Raw genomic sequence first — 22,236 nt, 5'->3', positions numbered from 1 at the left:
ATGATGAACATGAATCCACAGAGTAAAGAACCATTTCTTACCCTTTCTTCTTCTTTGTTATTGTATTTTTAATTTTGACATAGGATTAGGACACTGGATCTTAACTGGGGATGATTTTCCACCCAGAAAATATTTAGCAATGTCTGAAGACATTTATGGTTATCAAACAGGGAGGGGGTGCTACTGTTATTTGGTGAGTAAGCACCAGAAAGCTGCCAAACATCTTACAATGCGTGGGATATCCCCCCACAACAAAGAATTATTTGACCCAAAATAACAATATACAGAGTTTGAGAAATCCTGGATTAGGTTAATCAACGGAAAAAAAAAAAAAAAAAAGAAAAGGTCTATTTCTGTGACTAACTAGTTATCAAAAAATAGAAAAAAAATACATGTATATATATTATCATTGTTAGATGTTGTTGAGTCGGTTCTGACTCACAGCGACCGTAGGCATAACAGACCGAAACACTGTCCGATTCTGCACCATCCTCACAATCCTTGCTATGTTTGAGCCCATTGTTATAGCCACTGTGTCATTCCATCTCATTGAGGGCCTTCCTCTTTTTCGACAACGCTCTACTTTACCAAGCATGATGTCCTTCTCCAGGGACTGGTCTCTCCATGTATATACAGGACTGATAGATTTGAGAGGTGAATACAAATAAAAAGGAAGGCCTAGTTACTATCTGGGAACCCTGGTGGTGCAGTGGTTAAGAGTTATGGCTGCTAACCAAAAGGTCAGCAGTTCAAATCTACCAGGCGCTTCTTGGAAACCCGATGCAGAAGGTCTACTCTGTCCTACAGGGTCACTATGAGTCAGAATCGACTCGATGGCAATGAGTAGTTACTATCCAAAATCCTGAACTAAATTTTATTCAGGTAGAAGAGACAGAACAGCTGATGGAACAGCAGAAGTTAAGAGGCTCATGTAAGAGTTCTTTCTGCAGAAGTCCACATAGAAGAACATGAACCACAGCTTCCAGGACGTGAACATGACAGTTAAAACTTAGATACGCAGTTTCAGAAGTCAACCAGAACAAGGATGGTGGTGTTGTAGAACTGATTTTGTTTTTCAGGCCTTCTTAAAATGTTAATAACATCATTAAGATGTCACTATTAACTAATGTCAATGCGTTATATAAAAATTTTCTTTTTTTAATTACTAGCCAAAGATATTACATAAGTAGGGCTTCTACTTTCTAGGCTGATATAAGCAGGTTGACTGTAAAAGCAATTGTGTATTGTGTACAAAATATGTATTTTCCTATTGTTTTTAATGATCAAATAATAGTTGACTCTTAAGAATCAGCTATGTTATCTGCTCACTTCAAGCCTCAAAGACATTATAGATATCTGTTTATTTAAAATGCGCTTGGAATTAAATATATTGAAAATAAAACAGAATCCTCAATAATTGCCTCTTAGGACATTAAAACATCTTGATTATATGTGCTATTATATTTGTATTCCTGTTACTGACAAAACATGTTAACACTTTTTTTAATCTGTCAATCACATAGAAGAATTTTCTTAAATTTTAAGAGTGAATTCTGTAGTGTTTATATTTGTATGATTTCTCTATTAAGTGGGATTTTCTGCTTCCAAAGATAACAGCATTTGATGGTGTACAAGAAAGTGAACCAGTTATTGTCAATATTCAAGTGATGGATGCAAATGATAACACCCCAACCTTCCCTGAAATATCCTATGAGGTCTATGTTTACACAGACATGAGCCCTGGGGACAGTGTCATACAGGTAAATACCCATAAAACGTAAGGATATATTCAAAGCAGTTATTTGCATGGCCATTACACAATGTAGTGCTTAAGAAATGAAAACTAGCTTAACAAATGTTGTATGACGTTATGTAGCATAAAAAGTTTAAATTATTTATTTTTTCAAATAAAAGTATAGCTGTATGCACTGTAATGTACACTTAAACAACTAGTTAGTGCATGCAAACAGCTATTTGATCTGTTTATACTAGATTTTTAAAAAGTCAATATACTGAAGTTTTAAGTATTACACGTTTAAAACTTCAAATTGCTTTACACTATTGTAGAAAGAAGGATAGCTGGTGGCACAGTAGTTAAGCACTTGGCTGCTAACCAAAACGTTGATCGTTTCAACCCACCAGCTGCTCTGCTGTCTGCTTCCATAAAGATTTACAGCCTTGGGAAACCTATGAAGCGGTTCTACTCTATCCTAAAGGGTCTCTATGAATCAGAAATGACTCAAAGGCACAGGGAGATTGTAGAAATGTATTAAATTTCCCTTGGATATAAATGCAAAGAACTGCATTATTAAATTTGCAGACAATCCTGCTAAACGTTGGTTATCTGGACCAAAAAATGGGATCATTACAGCAAATTTAGATTAGATGTTAAATGGTACCTTTGAAAATACAGAAAGTTGGCAAAATATTTATCCTTGATTTGTCTTATTTTTACCACTAACTGTAGTTTTTACATTTAAATATATTGTAAGCCATTGCAGAATAATTCAGAAGTTCTCTATGTATAAATTATACAATTGTTCTCTCTCGAAGACCTTTAGTTATTTGGAGAATGCTTGACTCCAGTACTTTTCAAAATGGCTGTGTATCAACAGTTCTAAGGAGCTGTCTAGAAATACAGATTACCAAAATTTGCTTCTGTTTTCTGAATCCAAATCTCTATAAGCAATGGGTAGGTAATAAATATTAAAAACCAAACACCAGGGGTTTCAGATGCCCAGCTATAGAAAGCCCACTGACTCAAATTTTTTTCTAGTCCTGAGAAACAAAGATAATAGTTTTAAGTTACTTTCAGGCCAGGAAGGTCATGGTTCTATATGTATTTTAAAGTATTTGAATAGCTCTAAATTATTACCACATTTTATTTACATATACAAATGCTATTATTAAACAAATAGTTCAAACTATTTATTTAAAATCAGTCCAAATGTCTCAGCAATGTAATTAAGTCTTCCTGCTATTGTCCTTAGAAACCCTGGTGGTATAGTGGTTAAGAGCTACAGCTGCTAACCATAAAGGTTGGCAGTTCAAATCTACCAGGCCCTCCTTGGAAACTTTATGGGGCAGTTCTACTCTGTCCTATAGGGTCACTATGAGTCGGACAGAATGAACTAGACTGCAGTGGGTTTGGTTTTTTTTTTTTTTTTTTTTTTTTGGCTTTGCTATTGTTCTTGCTTTTCTTTCCAGCTTTTCACCTTTGGCCCTGTATCCTTATCCTTAAGCTTTTGCTCTACTGAACTGCCTCCAGTTACCTGAATGTACCTTGCTTTTTCTCATTCTCCTGTACTGCTTCCTCTGTCTTGATCTCCTTTGCTTCTATTTATGGCTTGATTACTTTCTTCTTAGACCGTAGATTCTTTTCCTTCTAAGAAAGCATTCTTTAGTAGTTCTCAGGAGGTAGTTCAAAATCACACAGCAGCCCTTCAGAAGAAAGACCTAACAATCTGCTCCTATAAAGATTACAGCTTAGAAAACCCTATGAGGCAGTTCTGTATGTCACATGAGGACATTATGAGTCAAAAATTGACTTGAAGGCACCTAACAATGACAGTTCTTAGTAGTCCTAACTTAGTAATTCTTGTTCTCACAACCCAGTAGTAACATAACAGTTTGCACCCATTGTATGTCCTTATTTATGTTTGGGAAGAAACAGTTAACAATAATAGTTAGAACCCTGCCTCACAGTCTTTGTATGATCCGTTGTCTCTGCCTAGAGCACTCCTGTTACTCCAGATCTTTACAAGGATGACTCACTTTCATCACACAGGACCTAGCACAAAGGGTACCGCCTCAAAAAAAAAACTGTCTTAACCGTTTAGTGTCAATATCTCTCTCCTTCCTCCCCGCAAACTCTGACTCACATGTTCTTTCTCCATTATTGCACCCTCTTTCATTATGGTCATAGCCCTTACAACCATCTGAGGTAATCTTCTACCTATATTTTGTAATTTTATTTTCTTCTTTTCTTCATCCCAGATGGAAAACTCCAAGAGATCAGCAACTCTGTCTTGTTTGCTACTGTAATTAATGCCAGAACATGCCAAGCATATTAGCCAGGCAGTAAATATTTATTCCAAGGATGCATTGCTACCAAATTTGCATGATTTAATAGTTAATAAAAATTAGAAATAATTCCATCCTGTCTCTATATTGGAGGAGCCCTGGTGGCACATTGATTAAGGGCTTGTCTGCTAACTGAAAGGTCAGGGGTTTGAACCCAGCAGCCGCTCTGCAGGAGAAAGATGTGACAGTCTGCTCCCACAAGGATTATAGCTTTGGAAATCCTATGGGGCAATTCAACTCTGTCCTATCCGGTGGCTATGAGTTGGAATCAATTTGACAGAAACGCGCTTAGTTTTTCGTTTATCTCTGTTTTGTTCATTGGATAAAGTTATGCTTTCTTGAGTGATACAGAAAAGGGTGATATTATAGCCTGTGTTCTCGGACTTTGCCTGAATTTGTCTCTCAAGTGTGAAAATCCTTTGCTGTGTATGTGATAATGGGGGAAAGCTGCAAATTACCTCAGTAAATATTATTCAGACCTTGGTTATGGCACTTGTCACATTGCTGAATTCATCTTTTTGCCCGTTCGTCTTGAGGGCAGCAGTGTAATTAGTTTGTTTCTGTATCCATAGTACATGGCAGATAGTAGAGGCTTAATATGGTAGATGCTTCAAGAACATTTATTTGAGAATAGAAGAAAGGAAAGCCTGCAGACGAACAAGCTGAGTGAGTGAAAATATGAATGAATGGGAAGGTGTAAATGTATTGGCTTTTATTTGTAGTCAGTTCAGCCAAGAGAATTCCATTTTTCATTACTGAGGCAATCTTTCATAGGGAGCAAAAGTATAGTTTATACAGATAAAGGAAATGACAATTATTGTCATGTTCTTATTTAATTAAACTTGATTCTCATCTCTATAATTATATAACTAGAAATAAAAGTAAGTTTATACAGAAAAACAGCCAGCAGGGAACTGGAAAGTGTAACTAAAAAAATGATAGCAATTATGTGGTAGAACTCTATCTCAAAAAAACGTTTGCCTTAGGGGGTCACAAGCTTATTTCTAGCATTTGAAGGCTACAAATGTTAATATCCATTATGTATCTCTTTATAAAACAGATCCTTTCTTGCTTTTAAAGGTTTACATTTCATATATAGTCCCTGAATTATGCAGATTATGAAGACAGGTTGTTGTTTGTTCCTATGTATCTCTAATTTTAAATTATTTACAAGGCAAGAAGAAATGAAGCTTTATAATTAGTATTTTTAATGTTATTCCTGATGTGTGGTAAAAGGGTGGTGTGCCTATAAAATATCTATCAAAAGCCTAAAAATAAAAGGAAATAGATTCCCATTGAGAAAAAAACTTTTAAACAAAGCCAGATAATTTAGAACTATGATATGCAAATACCCTTTCAGGCTCACAAAATAAGTCCCTACTCTCCACCTGCTCCCAGCCCATCAGCAGCCCTACCTTTTCCCATTAACCCAACAGAAGATGAATCAGTATACTTTTTGGTTAATAATCTGATGCCAAAAAGAACGAAAGTCTTAAAAACAAAGGTGACGATAGGGCTTTTCAAAAATGAGGCTTAGAATGCAGATGTCAGTAGATATTAACTATTTGAGTCAGTTTTCTTATTAGGAATAACTATCCTTGTCTATAAGGAGCCCTGATGGTGCAGTGGTTAAAGCACTGGGCTGCTAACAAAAAGGTGGGTAGTTCAAACCCACCAGCTGCTCCACAGGAGAAAGAGAAGGCAGTCTGCTTCTGTAAAAAATTCAGCTTTGGAAATCCTATGGGGCAGTTCTACTGTGTCCTATAAGGTTGCTATAAGTTATAATTAACTCAATGGCAATGCCCTCCCCCGTTCTTTGCCTATTGAAATCTCTCAGTTTTTAGGGTTTATTAAATTATACCCTCTTTTTTTAAATTATTCTTAACCACAGATTTCAAATGTTCTCTCTAATAAGCCTATATTTTCTTAAAACCAAAACACCTTGCGGTCCAATCAATTCCAACTCACAGCGACTCTGTAGGACAGTGTAGAACTGCCCCATACTGTTTCCAAGGAGCGCCTGGTGGATTCAAACTGCCGAACTTTTGGTTAGCAGTCTTAACACTTAATCACCACACCACCAGGGTTTCCGATATATTTTCTTAGCAAGTCAGAATTAATTGATCTTTCCATCCAGCTCTCATATATCCAGCTTGCACTGCTATTTCTCACATATTTATGTGCCTTGCAATAAAGTTAGCTTTCACATGTTTTTCTAGCCTACCAAAGAGAGCTTTGCTGTCTGTCTCAGTAGGTAAGCGCTCTGCAGCTACTAGAAAGGTCTGTGGCGGAACCCACCAGCCGCTCTGTGGAAGATGATGTGACAGTCTGCTTCCGTAAGAATTACAGCCTTGAAAACTCTATGGGGCAGTTCTACGTTGTCCTATAGGGTCGCTATGATCGGAATCAACTAGTTAGCAGTGCGTCCTCTAGCTAAATGAACTGTAAATTCCTTTAAAGCAGGAACTCTTAATGATCTCAGTAACCACCAGGGGGGTCAGCAAAATGATTTACGCAGTAGCCGCCACCCCCCCCAAAAAAAAACCCAGTGCCGTCGAGTCGATTCCGACTCATAACGACGCTATAGAACAGCATAGAACTGCCCCATAGAGTTTCCAAGGAGCGCCTGACGGATTCGAACACGCAGTAGAGATTCGACTAATATCCATTGACTTTAATTCCTTCAATGAATACCCTCTTAATCAATTAGACATAGCTACACCACCACCACACTTTTGAAATGTGCTGTGCTTGGCTTAAGAATTCCCTCTGCTACTCACAAAGTTTTGCCTCATGTAGCCCTTACTTATGTGTTATTAATATGCCAGTTGACTTTTTTTTTTTTTTTAATTTCACCATACATTGTTCTCTTTGGTAAGTGGTGTGAGAGAAAGAGAGTGGAAGAAAGAAATAGACATCATAATTAAAGTTTGAAGTTACATTTATTAAAGGTCTTGGTGAGGCTTAGTATTTCAGAAAATACCAGATAAAGAGTTGATAAGCAAAGTTTACAAATATGTAGATATACTTTTATATTTACACATAATTCTAATTTATTTTTGAAATTCGAAACAATTTAATTTTACTAAAGACAATTAAATCTCTTATTGACACCTGTTTGCATTAGAATTGAAATAGAAACAAAAACATAGTTTTCAACTTATATAGATCATTCATGCTGCAGACTTTAATTGAATTTGTAGTTTTTTTACAACATCTGTATTTTAAGTAAATGATGTCTCCCATCAAAAATGGCAATACCATCCATTTAACATCTCAAGCTGGAAACCAGGGAGTTATTCTGACACATTCTCATTTACTCTCACTGTCCACTCAATCTAAGTCCTATCAGTTTTGCTCATGCATTTATTGAATACATCTACTTATTTCTCTCCCCACTGCTGACTCTTTAGTGGAAGCCACAGTAAACTTTTACCTGGACCACCACAGTGTCCTTTGGGCTTCATTTAAGTCCTCTTCCTCCCTCCCTCCCTCTTCTCCATTCAAAGGTCAGAAACTTAAAATTAAATAATTCATATATATATATATATTTAAGTCTCATATTTGGCTTTCATGTTTCAGTGATCCTCCCCCTCCCCCAATATATTTAGAAACACAGTTTTTCCAAGAAAATGTATTTGTAAATGCAATTAAATGATTTATTTTTATATTCATCTAGCATGTCTTTTGGCTGTCCTATGAAATCTGTCCCTAATCCAATTTCAATAATTAATATCTAGGTGCTTGAATTTTTTATGAAGCTTTTTTTTATTATTATTATGAGCAGGTGATTGTTTTTTACACTCATGTAAGTTCTACATTTTTTATTGTGACAATATTCTTTCTCATTATTACCGTTCTTCATATTGCTGCCATCTAAATAATTGGCTTGAACTTTGATAATACCCAAGAAGAATCATAAATACATAGTATATTACATGTGTTTTTTCTTAATTGTTTATTCTATTCTTAGACAAATTAAATCATTTTATGATTTTTACTGAAATGGGGTTTTACCTTTTTTCTAGTTTTTTTTTTTTTTTAAGCTCTTCCCCTTTCACTCCTTTCTTATAGTGGATTACGGTACAATGTCAAAGCAGAGTCACTAGGGTAAAAGAAAAATACTTGGATATTGAAATGTTTCAAGAGCAGAAACACTTAGAAAAAAAAAAATGATTCTAATACGGCAGTAGGGATTGCTTGAAAGCCTAGCAAGTGTGCTAATTCAGTTGGACAAATGAATTAAAAAAGCAAGTCTTAATATATGTGCACATTACAAATACGTGTTGTATATTTATTTTCTTGGGCAAATTATAATTTAATGGATATATAAACTGTTATATGCTTGATACTAGGCAGGATGCTCTGAAAAATAAATAGAATGAATAAGGCACAGTAAAGCCTTTAATACATTTTGCAAGAGATAATCTTACTTCACAGTGAAATCATCAAAAAATGTCACAAACCATTATTGAATTGCTAAATTAGATGAAACAGACTAAAAGTATTACGAGAGTTCATCAAAAAATGAGAGGGGACATGATTTGTTAGGACTTGAATAGTTGAGGAGGCTTCACTGCTGATTTAGACTTTCATGAACTTGTCATGATATTTAGTACTCAGATAGGCAGCTAAAGGGGAGATGACATTACTGGCAAAAGAATAGCATGGCCAAAGGCACGGTAACTTCATGAGCCATTTGGGGATAGTAATTTGACTGCCATTGGAGAGGGGAGGAACTGAATGGAAAAAGATTTGCTTTTCTTTTGCTAAGTCAGACATATGTTGACTTATTTCTCCACTCTTACAACTCCAACCCTATGTCAGCTCAGCCTTTTTCTGTACCTTTGTAATGTCTTTTATATTCTTTTTAATGGCACTTCTATTGAAGGTATGCACCTTTCCTATTTCTTCTCCTATGCCACAACCTGTTTGACAGAAAGTATTCTGTTTGTATCTCCTGCACTGAGCCCAATATTTGGCACAATTTAAATTTTAAATAAATATATCAATGTATTGATCAATTAATTAAAGAAGAAATAGTCTGTATACCACAGTAACCTGGATTTGGCAATGTAATCAATATAAGATTTCTTGAAAAAGTATTTGGGACTGGGTTCTTATTAATAGGTTAAGCGCTGTGAGATAGGAATTGATGAAAGTCAGCTTTGAGGAAATCCTTATTTGAGGTAATGAAGGAAGAATCTGAGCAAGAGAGAATGCACTAGCATTAAAACATTTAAGGTTCCAGTTTTCATTCTCAGAGATTAAGTAATTAGAATCAGTGGATCTCTACAAAATGACAACGAAGTACACAGAAAAGAAACAAGCTCTCCAAACTCTCTGGCAATATCAAGAAACACTTTTAAAAATCTTGTTGTTTTCTTTCTTTTTTTGTGTGTTTGCTTTTTTTCAGGAAGAGGGTCACCTAGATGAACAATGCACCCCCAATAACAAACCTTTTAACAGTCCATAAAAAATTAATAATGGTAGAATTGTTAATGGTCCTGATACCTCCCCGTGAATTATATACCCATAAGATACATTTGCCAACCAACTACTCTACTGAGGCGTACACAATCTTGGATTACTCTAGAGTATACTGAGTAGAAAAGGGAGCAACTAGTAGCCTGACTTTTTTTTTTTAACTTCAAAGCATCACTGGTTCACATCAAGACCCCAAAGAGCATAAATTTGGAAATGAATAAATTCTATGATGTACAGTTTTCTTGATCAGCAAGGGTGGTCTTAGATTAAGACTGGCTGTTAACCTTGAAAGAGTCAATAGGCCTCACTTACCGCCAAGTTTATTAAGCTTTAAGTAAAGATACAGTACACACAACAACAGCTTTTATGGCAACTGCCTCACAGAAGTCTTGTGACCTCTAGATATGAATTCTAATGTCTTCAAATTCTTCTACACAGAACAGAATTTCGGATTCTCATAGAATACAGATTTTGTGGATACATGGAGTCTGGATGAGCCCCCAAAACTATTACCCTGAGCTAATCTTTAAAGCTTAAACCAGAAATACCCCCTGAAGTCTCCTTAAAACCAAACAATAGTTTAGTTTAACTAGTAAAGGATGTCTTCCTTGAGTATTGTGCTCTTCTAAGATCTATCTGTATTAGATCAAATGGCAACAGCAACTCAAAAGATTAGATAGAAAGCTTAGGGAGCAATGAGTTTATGTTAACGAAGGAGGAACAACTCGGAAAAAGAGGGTGAGAATGATTACACAACTCGAAGAATGTAATCAATGTCATTGAATTGTTCATGTAGAAATTGTTGATGTATGTTCTGCTGTGTACATTCTCAACAACAGCAAAAATAAAAAAATTATTAAAGAAATCTGCACAAAGTATGCATTACCTTCTTGCTACACATTTCTGAGGCATTTTCTTAGCATTTTTGTTACATAACTTCTGTAATATCTAGTGCACAAAAGATAGACTTACTAAATTCTGGCAATCAGCAGAATATAATTCATCCAGTGAACAGTTGGAATTCCCTCTAAAAAACACATTAAAACCATACCTTCCCTTAGGTTTTCTGATATTCCTTTAACATTTGAAAGATTTCTTTATCCTCTTTAACTTACACTTTCTTATATATGTTGATAGAGACATTCAACTGTATATGCAAGTTTTCCAATTATAAATTTAATTCTTCTCTGGTAAATTTGCCTCCATGGATATCACCTAACTCATGTGTTTACCTTTCCAAATAATCTTTCTGTCCTAGAAATCAACATCTACCCAAGTTTTGTTTTCATCTAAGTGCATGAGTGAATAAAAATCCTTTATTTTTTTTTTATTATAGACAAAAGACAGAACAATTAAATAATTAGCACAGCACACTTTAACTAAATTTACCATACATTTTCTCATCTTCCCCCACAAAAAGCACACTATTCCCACATTACCAGAGTAGTTATTAGAGACTATTTTTCAAGCAACTTTAGGTTCCAGCTGGTCTGGTGGCATAGCCATGCATCATCTCCTACGGTGTAAGTTTTCACTGACACAAGTTTCTGGTCATCACTGCATAGCACCATCATTCTGCACCACATGAGCAACACAGTATTGATCTTCAATCTAATCAAACCTTGCCATGGAGAAAATAAATTCCAGTTTTAATTCATGTGACTATGGTTGTGAGAGAGCAATGATAATGACACTACTTCCAAATGATGCCCTGCTATAATTTAGACTGGCTGCAGTTCCCACAAATATATCCCCCTGGCTTGACCCTCCAGCACTGTCAACTGCTGTTGTTGTTAGGTGTTGTAGAGTTGGTTAAAACAGATAATGACCCTATGTACAACAGACCAAAACACTGCCAGGTCCTGAGCCATCCTCACAATCATTGTTATGCTTGATCCCACTGTTGCAGCCACTGTGTCAATCCATCTTGTTAAAGGTCTTCCTAAAGTTAAGTAGCTAAAGTGTAAGGGAGAAATGATGAAGTAAAGAGCTGGACAGAAGATTTCAAAGGTCGGCTAGAGAAGACAAAGTAAAATATTATAATGAAATGTGTAAAGACCTGGAGATAGTAAACCAAAATGGAAGAATACGCTCAGCATTTCTCAAGCTGAAAGAACTGAAGAAAAAGTTCAAGCCTCAAGATTCTATGAGGAAAATACGAAACAATGCAGGAAGCATCAAAGGAAGATGGAAGTAAAATACAGAGTCACTGTACCAGAAATAATTGGTCAACATTCAACTATTTCAGGAGGTAGCATGTGATCAAGAACCAGTGGTACTGAAGGAAGAAGGTCCAAGCTCCATTGAAAGAATTCATGCAAAATAAAGCTTCAGGACTACCAATTGAGATATTTCAGCAAACGGATGCAGCACTGAAAGTGCTCACTCATCTATGCCAAGAAATTTGGAAGACAGCTACCTGACAAACCAACTAGGAGAGATCCATATTTGTACCCATTTCAAAGAGAGGTGATCCAACAGAATATAGAAACTACCAAACAATATCATTACTACCACATGCAAGAAAAAGTGTGCTGAAGATAACCCAAAAGCAGCTGCAGCAGCATATCGACAGGGAGCCGCCAAAATTCATGCTGGATTCAGAAGAGGTCATGGAACAAGGAATATCATTGCTGATGTCAGATGGATCATGGGTGAAAGCAGAGAAAGCCATAAAGATGTTTACCTGCATTTTATTGAGTATGCAAGGGCATTCGACTGTGTGGATCATAACAAATTATAGATAACATTTCAAAGAATGGAAATTCCGGAACACTTAATTGTGCTCCTGATGAAGCTGTGCTTAGACAAAAAGGCAGCAGTTTGAATGGAATGAGGGGATACTGGGTGGTTAAAGTCTGGAAAGGTGTGCATTAGGGCTGTATCCTTTCCCCATATTTATTCAGTCTGTATCCGGAGCAAATAATCTGAGAAGGTGGACTATATGAAGGAAAATGGGGCATCAGGATTGGAGGAAGTCTCATTAACAACCTGCGATATGCAGATGACACAACCTTGCTTGCTTTAAGTGAAGAGGACTTGAAGCACTTACTAATGAAGATCAAAGATCATAGCCTTTAGTATGGATTACACCTCAATATAAAGAAAACAAAAATCCTCACAACTGGACCAATGAACAACATCATGACAAACAGAAGATATTGAGATTGTCAAGAATTTCGTTTTACTTGGATCCACAATCAATGCCCAGGGAAGCAGCAGTCAAGAAATCAAACAACACATTGCAGTGGGCAAATCTGCCACAGAAGACCCCTTTGGAGTGTTAAAAAGCAAAGATGTCACTTTGAGGATTATGGTGCACCTGTCCTGGTATTTTCAATTGTCACTTATACATGTGAAAGCTGGACAATGAATAAGGAAGACGAAAGAAGAATTGACGCCTTTGAATTATGGTGTTGACGAAGAATATTGAATATACCGTGGACTGCCAGAAGAACAAACAAATCTTTCTTGGAAGAAGTACAGCCAGAATGTTTGTTAGAAGCAAGGATGGGGAGACTTCGTCTCACAGACTTTGGACATGTTATCAGTAGGGACCAGTCCATGGAGAAGGACATCATGCACAGTCAGTTACGATCCTTTAAATGCATTGCGTCAGTAAGTAATTCCTGAGTAAGGTTTACATACTCATTTTAAAAGTTATTAGAAAGTATGACGCTCAACAATTTAGTGATATTGTAGTCCATTCATGAACCCTGATGGCACAGTGGTTAAGAGTTTAGGTGCTAACCAAAAGGTCAGCAGTTCGAATCCCCCAGCTGCTCTTTGGAAACCCTATGGGGCAGTTGTACTCTGTCCTACAGAGTTGCTATGAGTCCAAATCAACTTGACGGCAACAGGTTTTTGGTTTTCTTTTTCTTTTTATAGCGCATTCATAGATCACCTCATTATCTTTTTTTTAGGTGGACTGCAAAGTGTTGTCAGATTACTGAAAAATGTTTTTCCTATCTGAGATAACAAGTTTGCCTAACAGCCATCTTCACTTGATTCAACAAAACAAATACAGTTTTCAAGTCCCCAGACCCCCTTAGGTGTTAGGAGCCAGTGTTGGTTAAGCTGCCAAAAGTATTATTGCCAGTAAGTATATACAGGCAGAGTGCAACTAAAGTATACCGTTTACTTGCAATAGCATTGCATCTCTGAGAAGGTTGTAGATCGGGTATATTCAACTTCTAGGCGAAGTTCAGTCAGAGTGTGCTAAAGTCTCGATATAATTGACCCTTGTGAATTTCTAGGATCAAATCATCAGTGATATGTGGATATCATGTAATTTCAATATTCATCTTCTTGGTCACTATTCTGACTTCATAAATGTTTGTTTATATCCTATCTTAGTCATCTAGTGCTGCTATAATAGAAATACTACAAGTGGATGCCTTTAAGCAAGAGAAATTTATTGTCTCACCATTTAGGAAACTAGAAGTCCAAATTCAGAGCAAGGAAAGGCTTTCTCTCTCTGTCAACTCCGGATGAAGGTCCTTGTAATTAACCTTCTCCTGCTCTAGGAGCTTCTCAGGCAGAGGGATCCTGGGTCCAAAGCATGTACTCTGCTCCTGGAGTCATATAAGGTCCCTTCTCTCTCTGCTCACTTCTCTCTTTTATATCTCAAAAGAAATTGATTGAAAATACAACCTAATCTTGTAGGTTGAATTCTCCTTCATGAACATAACTACCTCTAATCCTGCCTCATTAACATCACAGAAGCAGGATTACAACACATAGGAAAATCACATCAGAATACAAAATGGTGGACAATCACCCAATACTTGGAATCATGGCCTAGGCAAATTGACACATTTTTGAGGGACACAATCCAATCCACAACATATCTCATCCTGTCCTCAACCACATCTGTTTAGTTAAAAGAGCAAAGTAGACTCTGGCATACTGGGATGTTAGTGGCAATGGCTTAAGAGGTATTGTTCTTTACAGTGTGTAATCTCAGCTGGCAGCCAAGAATATCAGTTCAGGTCAAAGTCAGGATTTCTCTCAGGTCTCTAAATTTAGTAATATAATAAACATAACCAACAGAACAAGATCCAAATGATACATTTTAACTTTGCTCTGAAATACTTCTTTTAGAAAAAAATATGAAGGCATTCTTTCTTGAAATCTTTATTAAATTTATGTGTTCCCCTTTCCCTATGTCACAATTTCACCTTGTCTTCTATTTAATATTTTTCTTAACACAGATTCAGTCTCCCCAGGTGAGGATTGCTGATTCTACTGTACTTTCTATCCACGGAGTGAGCTCTTCCTGCTTGCCAGAGCTTTCCCTTTTGTCCATTCCCAGGAAGAAGGAGTAGGTTTTAAAAAAAAGTAAAATTGATAGGGCTATTTCTATGCCTAGGCAGTGAGGCATAGTTACCTAAATGAGGTAAAATCATAATTCAGTCCCTTGTTTCCTCAGGAATATTCACTGCCAAATTCAGAATTTAAGTGGTGTCCTCAACAGCGTTGTCTCCTTCTAATGGGATATGTAACGCAATTATGGGCATGGTAAAATTGGATTCAGTTAAACAAATGAAAAAAATTAATGAGTGGGAAATATATATAATTGTGTCATTGCATCACCCCCCACCCCCAATCCCTACTCCCATATCCATCAATTTTTTTTTCTAAAAGTGACTTTTCCTTAATGAACTCATATATTCAAATGAACACATTCACATAATTGAGTCGACCAGTGCTTCATTTCCTTTTTACTCCCCTGCTTTATTAACAGATATTTCATTGACTCCAGTTCTCAATCAAGTGGATGTTCTGTGGATGGTAAAGAAAATGATAGGTCCGTAGAAGGTTATGGTTTTCTAATACATTTTTTGTACAATAAAAACCCACTGCTGTCGAGTTGATTCTGACTCATAGCAACCTTATAGGGCAGAGTAGAATTGCCCCATATAGAGTTTCCAAGGAGCGCCTGGTGGTTTTGAACTGCTGACCTTTTGGTTAGCAGCCATAGCACTTAACCACTACGCCACCAGGGTTTCCTTTTGCACAGTAGTATCACTGAAATAAGTTCCTTTATCTGATGAAATCCAGACAGACCAAATTGATATAATCTATTGTTCTAAACATTAATTATAATTTTGGTCACTGCTTTGGTCATAGGGTAAGCAAAGCTCTAAATAGAATATGTGTCTATTGAAGTCAGGATCCATTTGAAGCCATCTGGGGGTACTACCTGTTATGTGCTGACCCTTGTTCTTGCAAAGCTGTCTTTAGGGGATGCCTTTCTTTTAACATCCTTTATTAGCCTTTACCTTTTTAGCAACTTTGGAGAAATTAAATACCTTTATGATGACTCACTTAATGTACCCAGATAGCTAGCTAGCTACCTCCAGAGTCCAGATCCTTATGCTGGCTTTTGTGCTCTAGCTCCTTTCTGAGACAAAAGCTTACCTTTTCTAGTGGGCAGTTATGCACTGCTGTATTTCTTCTCTGAAATCCCATTGGCCTTTCTATAACTGAATTCTCTACATTGGTATGGTCTTAATTGTCAAATCATAAAGTGCCCATTTTTCTGACTATATGGCACGGTCTTTGGTCAATGCCCACAGATCTAAAAATATATATTGCCCTGGGGCTAAAAACCCAATTTTTCTTCCAATGTCATACACACTGTCCTCAATTCTTCCCGCTGTGCACATTCACCTCTGCTTTCTTAGCAGAATTCCAAACTGCATCACATATTTCAATTTGGAGACTTCCATCAGTAAACCAACGGCCAGGTTTGTTTTCATAGGGGCACAGTTATAGTAGAAGCTGGCAGTTCTCCTAAGTGTTCTATTGTCAGTTCGGAGGTTCGGAGTAGTTTTAATCAAAACTGTGACCAAATAAAACTAGATGAAGTCCTACCTCGTATCTAACTGTAGGTCAGCAATTGTAAAACTCTCCATCCACATGTGAAATCCATTCCAATTATGCATGCAATATTGCCACTGCAGGTATGTTTTACTTTCTTATTATTCAATTTGTAGTCTCACCAAACCCCAGTGCCTTCTACCACAGTATCATCATACTTCCCAAGTTTTATGTTTGTTTCCATTCATATTGTCCTCCTATTGTCCAGCAGGTATTATAGTACATTATGTGCCAGGACCTAATAATCCCCAAAATCGCTGTTAATCATCCCGGACATTCAACTTCAACCATAACCCTGAATACTCCACGAGGAGACAGGGGAAGAGATCCTGGCACTCAAGTAAAATATCTATTGGAGAAGCATGTTGCTGGTCAAATCTAGGTTTGCTAGTACCTGAAACACCTCAACCACTTCACTGAGATATTCCATCTTCAGAAGACGAAGAAATCGGACAGTGGCCATTCTCAACACAAACTTACCACACTTCCAACTTTGTCCATCCAAAAATAATGATGGTGCCACCTTTAAATTCTGGTAAATTGTTTCCTTTCTGAATATCACAACCAACCAATGATCAGAACTCAGTGTGAGCAATCCCTTCCATTCAGCTATGTCATATTAGATTTAAAAATTTAGCTCTTTAAATACTTAACTAAATAGTTCAAGGCAGATTACTTGATGTGCTGACAGTGTTTTTCAATAGAATCCCTCACCTATTTAGAGTGTAACTCCTAGTTTCTGTAGTCATCCATCTACTACTATTCTGTGCCTGGATGGTGTGTCAATTGACTAATGGCTTCAGTGGATTAGTATCACAAGTGAACGCCACATCTTTCCAAAGTCCTTGACATAAACCCTTCGGTGTAAAATAAGGGCCGTATTTTTGGTTTGTTTGTTTGTTGTCTCAAGACCAATTTTGGCTGGATAGGTTGCTCGATTATTATTTTTTTTCATTTAGTAGTTTTATTTAATTAAAATAGTTAGCAGCCACAATAAATGGTATTTTACTGACTTTCCCCTCCTCTGTTCTCCGAAGGACTGAGTTTGCTTTCTCAATCCCTTGGGGACCAGAGAGGCATCAAAATTTCCTTAGTATGGTTTGTCCCCAATAATCCTTCATGTCTTCTGCAAATCAAGACAGTTTAACTTCTTCCTTTCGAATCTGAATGCCTTCAGTTTTTGTTGGTCCTTTATGTGCTTTGTGGCACTGACTAGAACATCCAGTACAATGTCGAATAGAAGCAGTGAGAACAGACATGCTTGTCTTGTTCCTGAACTTAGGGAAAAGCACGTAACCTTTCACCATCAAATATAATGTTAGCTGTAGATTTTTTTTGTAGATACTTTTCATCAGGTCGAAGAAGTTACCCTTTATCCCTAGGTTGTTGGGAGTTTTTATTGTAAATGGAGCTTGGATTCAGTCAAATGCGTTTTCTTCATTTATTGCAATTAGCATGTGGTTTTGTCCTTTATTCTATAGATATATCATAAATTGATTGAATGTCTCAATTTCACCTTTAATCTGAAGAACAGTTTTGCTAAATATGGTATTCTTGGTTGATAGTGTTTTATTGTATCCCCCACCCCACCGCAGTCTGCAAATATCGTTCCTCTGCCTTTTGCCCTCCGCTGTTTTTGATAAGAAAAACCCAAACCAAACACATTGCTGTTGAGTCGATTCCAACTCATAGAAACTTTATAGGACAAACTGCCCCATAGGGTTTCCAAGACTGTAATCTTTACAGAAGCAGACTGCCACACCTTTCTCCCATGAAAAGGCTGAAATGGTTCAAACTGCTGACCTTTCACTCAGCAGCTGGCCTTTCAGTTAGCAACCACACCCTTAATCAGTGCACCACCAGGGCTCCTTTTTGATAAAAAAAGTCAACCATAAATCATACTGTTCTTCCCTGAATGAGATGAGAATTTTTTTTTTTCACTTGCTGCTTTCAAGTTTTTCTTTTTATTATTTTTTTTAGCCTGACTTCTTACAGGTTGTCTCTGCTTCTTCATAGTTTAGTGTCAGCCCATGGTTTGGGCAGAGGTTTCCTCAAATGCGTTAGGGCTGTAAGGTTTCCACTCTCTGCCAACTGATCTGAGTTTGGGTTGGGGAGGACATTCGAAGTTCAAGTAGTTCAAACTTCCTTGAAATTTAAATTCTTCTGGGGTTTCTAGCATCTCCTGTATGCATATGTGTAGGTATGGAGAGCTTGTTTGTCCCTGCTCTGGTGCTCTCACCTTCATTTCAATAAATTTCTGAGTTGTTAGCAACTTACCCCAAGTGGGACTGCAACCTCAGACTGGCAGAGCTGAGACTTTCCTATCCAATTCCTACTATGCTTGCTACTTTTACTACCAAAAACCAAACCCACTGCCGTCAAGTTGATTCTGACTCATAGTGACCCTATAGGACAGAGTAGAACTACTCCACAGGGTTTCCAAGGAGTGGCTGGTGAATTCGAACTGCCAACCTGTAGGTTAGCAGTTGAGCTCTTAACCACTTTGCCACCAGGGCTCTGCTACTTTTACTAACTCCCCTCCGAACTGAGTCTGTTTTCCCTTGCAGCAAAGCTCCTGCTTTCCACGGCCAGCCCTACCCTTGTAAAAGTTCCGTGCGGGCTGATCTCGGAGCAGGGATGAGACCAGATCCAAGCAAGATGGCCACTGACTCTTGATTTTCTTTTTTTTTTAAAGTCATAGCAGTTCTTCATGAATGTCGTTATGAGCCTTCTGTTCAATTCCGACTCATAGTGACCCTAAGTGAAAAAGTAGAACTGCCTAATAGGGTTTCCCAGGGTGTAACTTTTAAGGAAGCAGATATCCAGGTCTTTTCTCCCACAGAGCCAGTGGATGGGTTCAAATTGCCAGCCTTTTGGTTAGCAGCAGTGGAGTGCTTAATTAACCATTACACCACCAGTGTGCCTCCCTCTTCATGATAAGGTCTCTCAGTTTGTTGTTTGCTTTGCAAATACTCTAGAGCCCTAAAATTATGTTTTTGACAATTTTGCTTAGATTTTTATTTGGGGGAAAGTAATTCTCTAACCTCTTCGTACAACTACAGCCAGAAGTGCTGACTCCTAGCTAACTAATGCTCTTTGAGTCATTAAAAAAAAAAAAAAAATTCCTTCTGGTGGTATGGTTGGTACTGATGTATAATATAAAGAAAAAAACAGTTTTTTTGAAAATAGGGAGCCTTGTGATGAAGTAGAAGGAAGAAAATAAATGAAATAAACACACTATATAATCAGGGAGAAAAAAATCTTTTTTTCTTAGTCGTCAAATCTTTTAAGTGAATATTTTTACAATTATTTCTATAGAGGATTGTGACTTTTATTCTATCCCTGATTTTTTTTTCTTTTGCAGCCTCGTTTTGAATTTCTTTTGTTCAGTTTATGATCTAATATTCTTTACATGTATCCTTTTACATAAAGTCATATTTCTCAATTACACAGACACAGGAAGGAGACAAAATGGAAACGCAATAGCAGAGGCAAATCAGAATGTTTTTTTCTTTCTTTCTTTGTTGTTTTTGTGGAGCTGGGGAAAAGGCTGGAATCTACCCATATTGAAAGACTGAGAGGAAGCAGTTATGGGAGGGTGAGATTAAACTTCCTACAAGGGCGTAATTTATTATGGAGAAGAAATACATAAGCAAATAACTCCTAGTGTTTCTTACCCTTTAGATATCATATATATTTAAGTAAAACAATTAAGAATCTTATATTTTATTTTGCTTTCATTTTCTAAAATGTCAGCAACACTTTGGTTTCTCCATGTAAATCAATGCCTCCTTTCCTTGATTTTATTTAGGAGGCCAATTTACTGTCTAAATTAGGATCAGATTTCATATGACTCCATCTCATAGGCTGCTGTTCATGGAGTCATTGAGTTGTAATTAAATTAGATCCCCATCATAGACACCGTGAAATTAATATCTACAGTTCTACTCAATACTATATAATAAACTTCAGAAGGGATACCTATTGTATACTATGATCGAGGTTAAAAAATATGCCTTGAGTTTTCAAGATCTTATGCTAACATTGACTGGGTTTTCAGAGTTCGAGTCTTGCTCCCTTTTCTAATCTTGAATCACCAATAATTTCTTCTCACTATTTGGGTTTGCATGCATGCAGACTCAATTATATTGATTGCCTAAGCCACTATTTTATTATTTGATTCTAAAAGACAGCTTCTTAAAAGGGACTGAAAAATTGTATAACTCTATTTAAGTAACATAAACATAGAATTCATTTGTGGCTTGTTTGTCTAGCCTTTCTACCTGCTAATGGTTTCTTTGGAATATGTTAGCTTATCTGTAGTTGGCTGCCTCTGCAATTCGGGGGTGTTTCTATCACCTTTGCTTTGCAGTGCTGTTGGCATTTACACACCTCCCAGATGGATGCCTTCTTCAGTTTAATTATCATTCAGCTTATCCTCCCTTCCGACATCATTTATGAAAATGTTAAATAAGACCAGCCGCAATACCTATATCCCTGAAGCACACTCCACAGCACCTCTTTTTGATGCACTGCCATTTATCATTAAATTCCTTTGGCCAGTGTAAGTCCCAGGAAGAATGTTAATATTGAATTCAATTTGAGCTAAATTTTAATTAAGACTTCCTGTGATATTGTGTTAAGTGATTCATTATAATCAAAATTGATATCTCCTCTGCTACCCCTAACCTCTAATTTTTTAATTTTATCTGTCCACAAAGGAGAATGAGTTTATCTGGCTTGAATAGTTTTCCATAAATATGCATCATTCATTTTGACTGTTTCTGCAAATAGTTCTCTTTTGCCTTGAGGGCTATGCCTGTCATTCTCAAACAAGTCCCAGAATCATGTTATGAAATGTCTTTCATTCTGTCAACCACATCTGTCCATCCCCAGATACCCAATCTCAGGACTTAAAAAATAATTCCAGTCTCTCAAATGCCTTTATTTTTCTTCTCAGCTATTTCTGTTGTTCCTATTTCTGTGTACGTTGTCATTTTAAATGTACAGCATGATAAAAATAGAACTACAATATGCACAGTATGTCTCTTAAGCATTTTGGCATGCATAAAGTACTTGGTTTAGATTTCCTCAGGTCATTAGACATGGACCTTCAAGTGGACCATTTATTAACACGGGGTCCCTGAAATTGAATTCAAGTTTCAAGGTAAATGCGCACATTTCTTTTTTTTTTCTAGAAGTGTGCTAGAGTTTCCACCAAACCACAAAAGTGTCTATGATCCCCAAGTAGGTTAAGAACTACTATTTTAAAGCAGTGAAACTCAGGAATTAGAAAAATACAAGAAATATAAGAACGTGCCAGTAAATAAGAACAATTTTTTTGCAAGTTAATTCATTACAATTATGCTTATTTTCTTTACTCAGCAGATAGCTTTTGTTTTTCCCTCCATCACTTTCTATGATAAAAACAGAAAATTCTGTGAATACATGTGAAATTCCTATTATAATATTTCTTCCTGGGTTCCATTTTTATTTATTTTCTCTTAAGTAAATGTATATTTATCAGGAAATCAAAAACCCTTATTTAATAAAATAAGTAATTATTATCTTAATTCTGCTTTATGAAATTAATAATATCTCTTCTGTTTTTATGCATAATGGCCCAAATACAGTCTTTAACTATTAGTTACAAGTTTCCCCAAAATGGTTATAAACATGTGCAACATTAGCCTTACAGATGTTTGTGTAATATAATTTCAGGGGCTCTAAATAGATTTTCTGTCCTCAAAAAAATATTTTATGGGCTACATTAGCCTTGGT

At 36.6% G+C, this 22,236-nt stretch overlaps 1 protein-coding gene across 17 annotated transcripts in view; it reads left to right on the top strand.

The window, feature by feature from the left end:
* Positions 1-22,236, top strand: part of PCDH15 (protocadherin related 15) — an 853,216-nt gene that overhangs the window by 457,627 nt on the left and 373,353 nt on the right. For all 17 annotated transcript variants that reach the window (XM_064269614.1, XM_023546967.2, XM_023546966.2 and 14 more), the window contains one exon: positions 1,611-1,760. In XM_064269614.1, the coding sequence (XP_064125684.1) occupies positions 1,611-1,760 (150 nt within the window). The remainder of the gene's footprint in view (positions 1-1,610; positions 1,761-22,236) is intronic.

Source organism: Loxodonta africana, chromosome 16, assembly GCF_030014295.1.
Source record: "Loxodonta africana isolate mLoxAfr1 chromosome 16, mLoxAfr1.hap2, whole genome shotgun sequence".
Taxonomy (NCBI): domain Eukaryota; kingdom Metazoa; phylum Chordata; class Mammalia; order Proboscidea; family Elephantidae; genus Loxodonta; species Loxodonta africana.
This window is presented reverse-complemented; position numbering and strand designations above follow the sequence as displayed.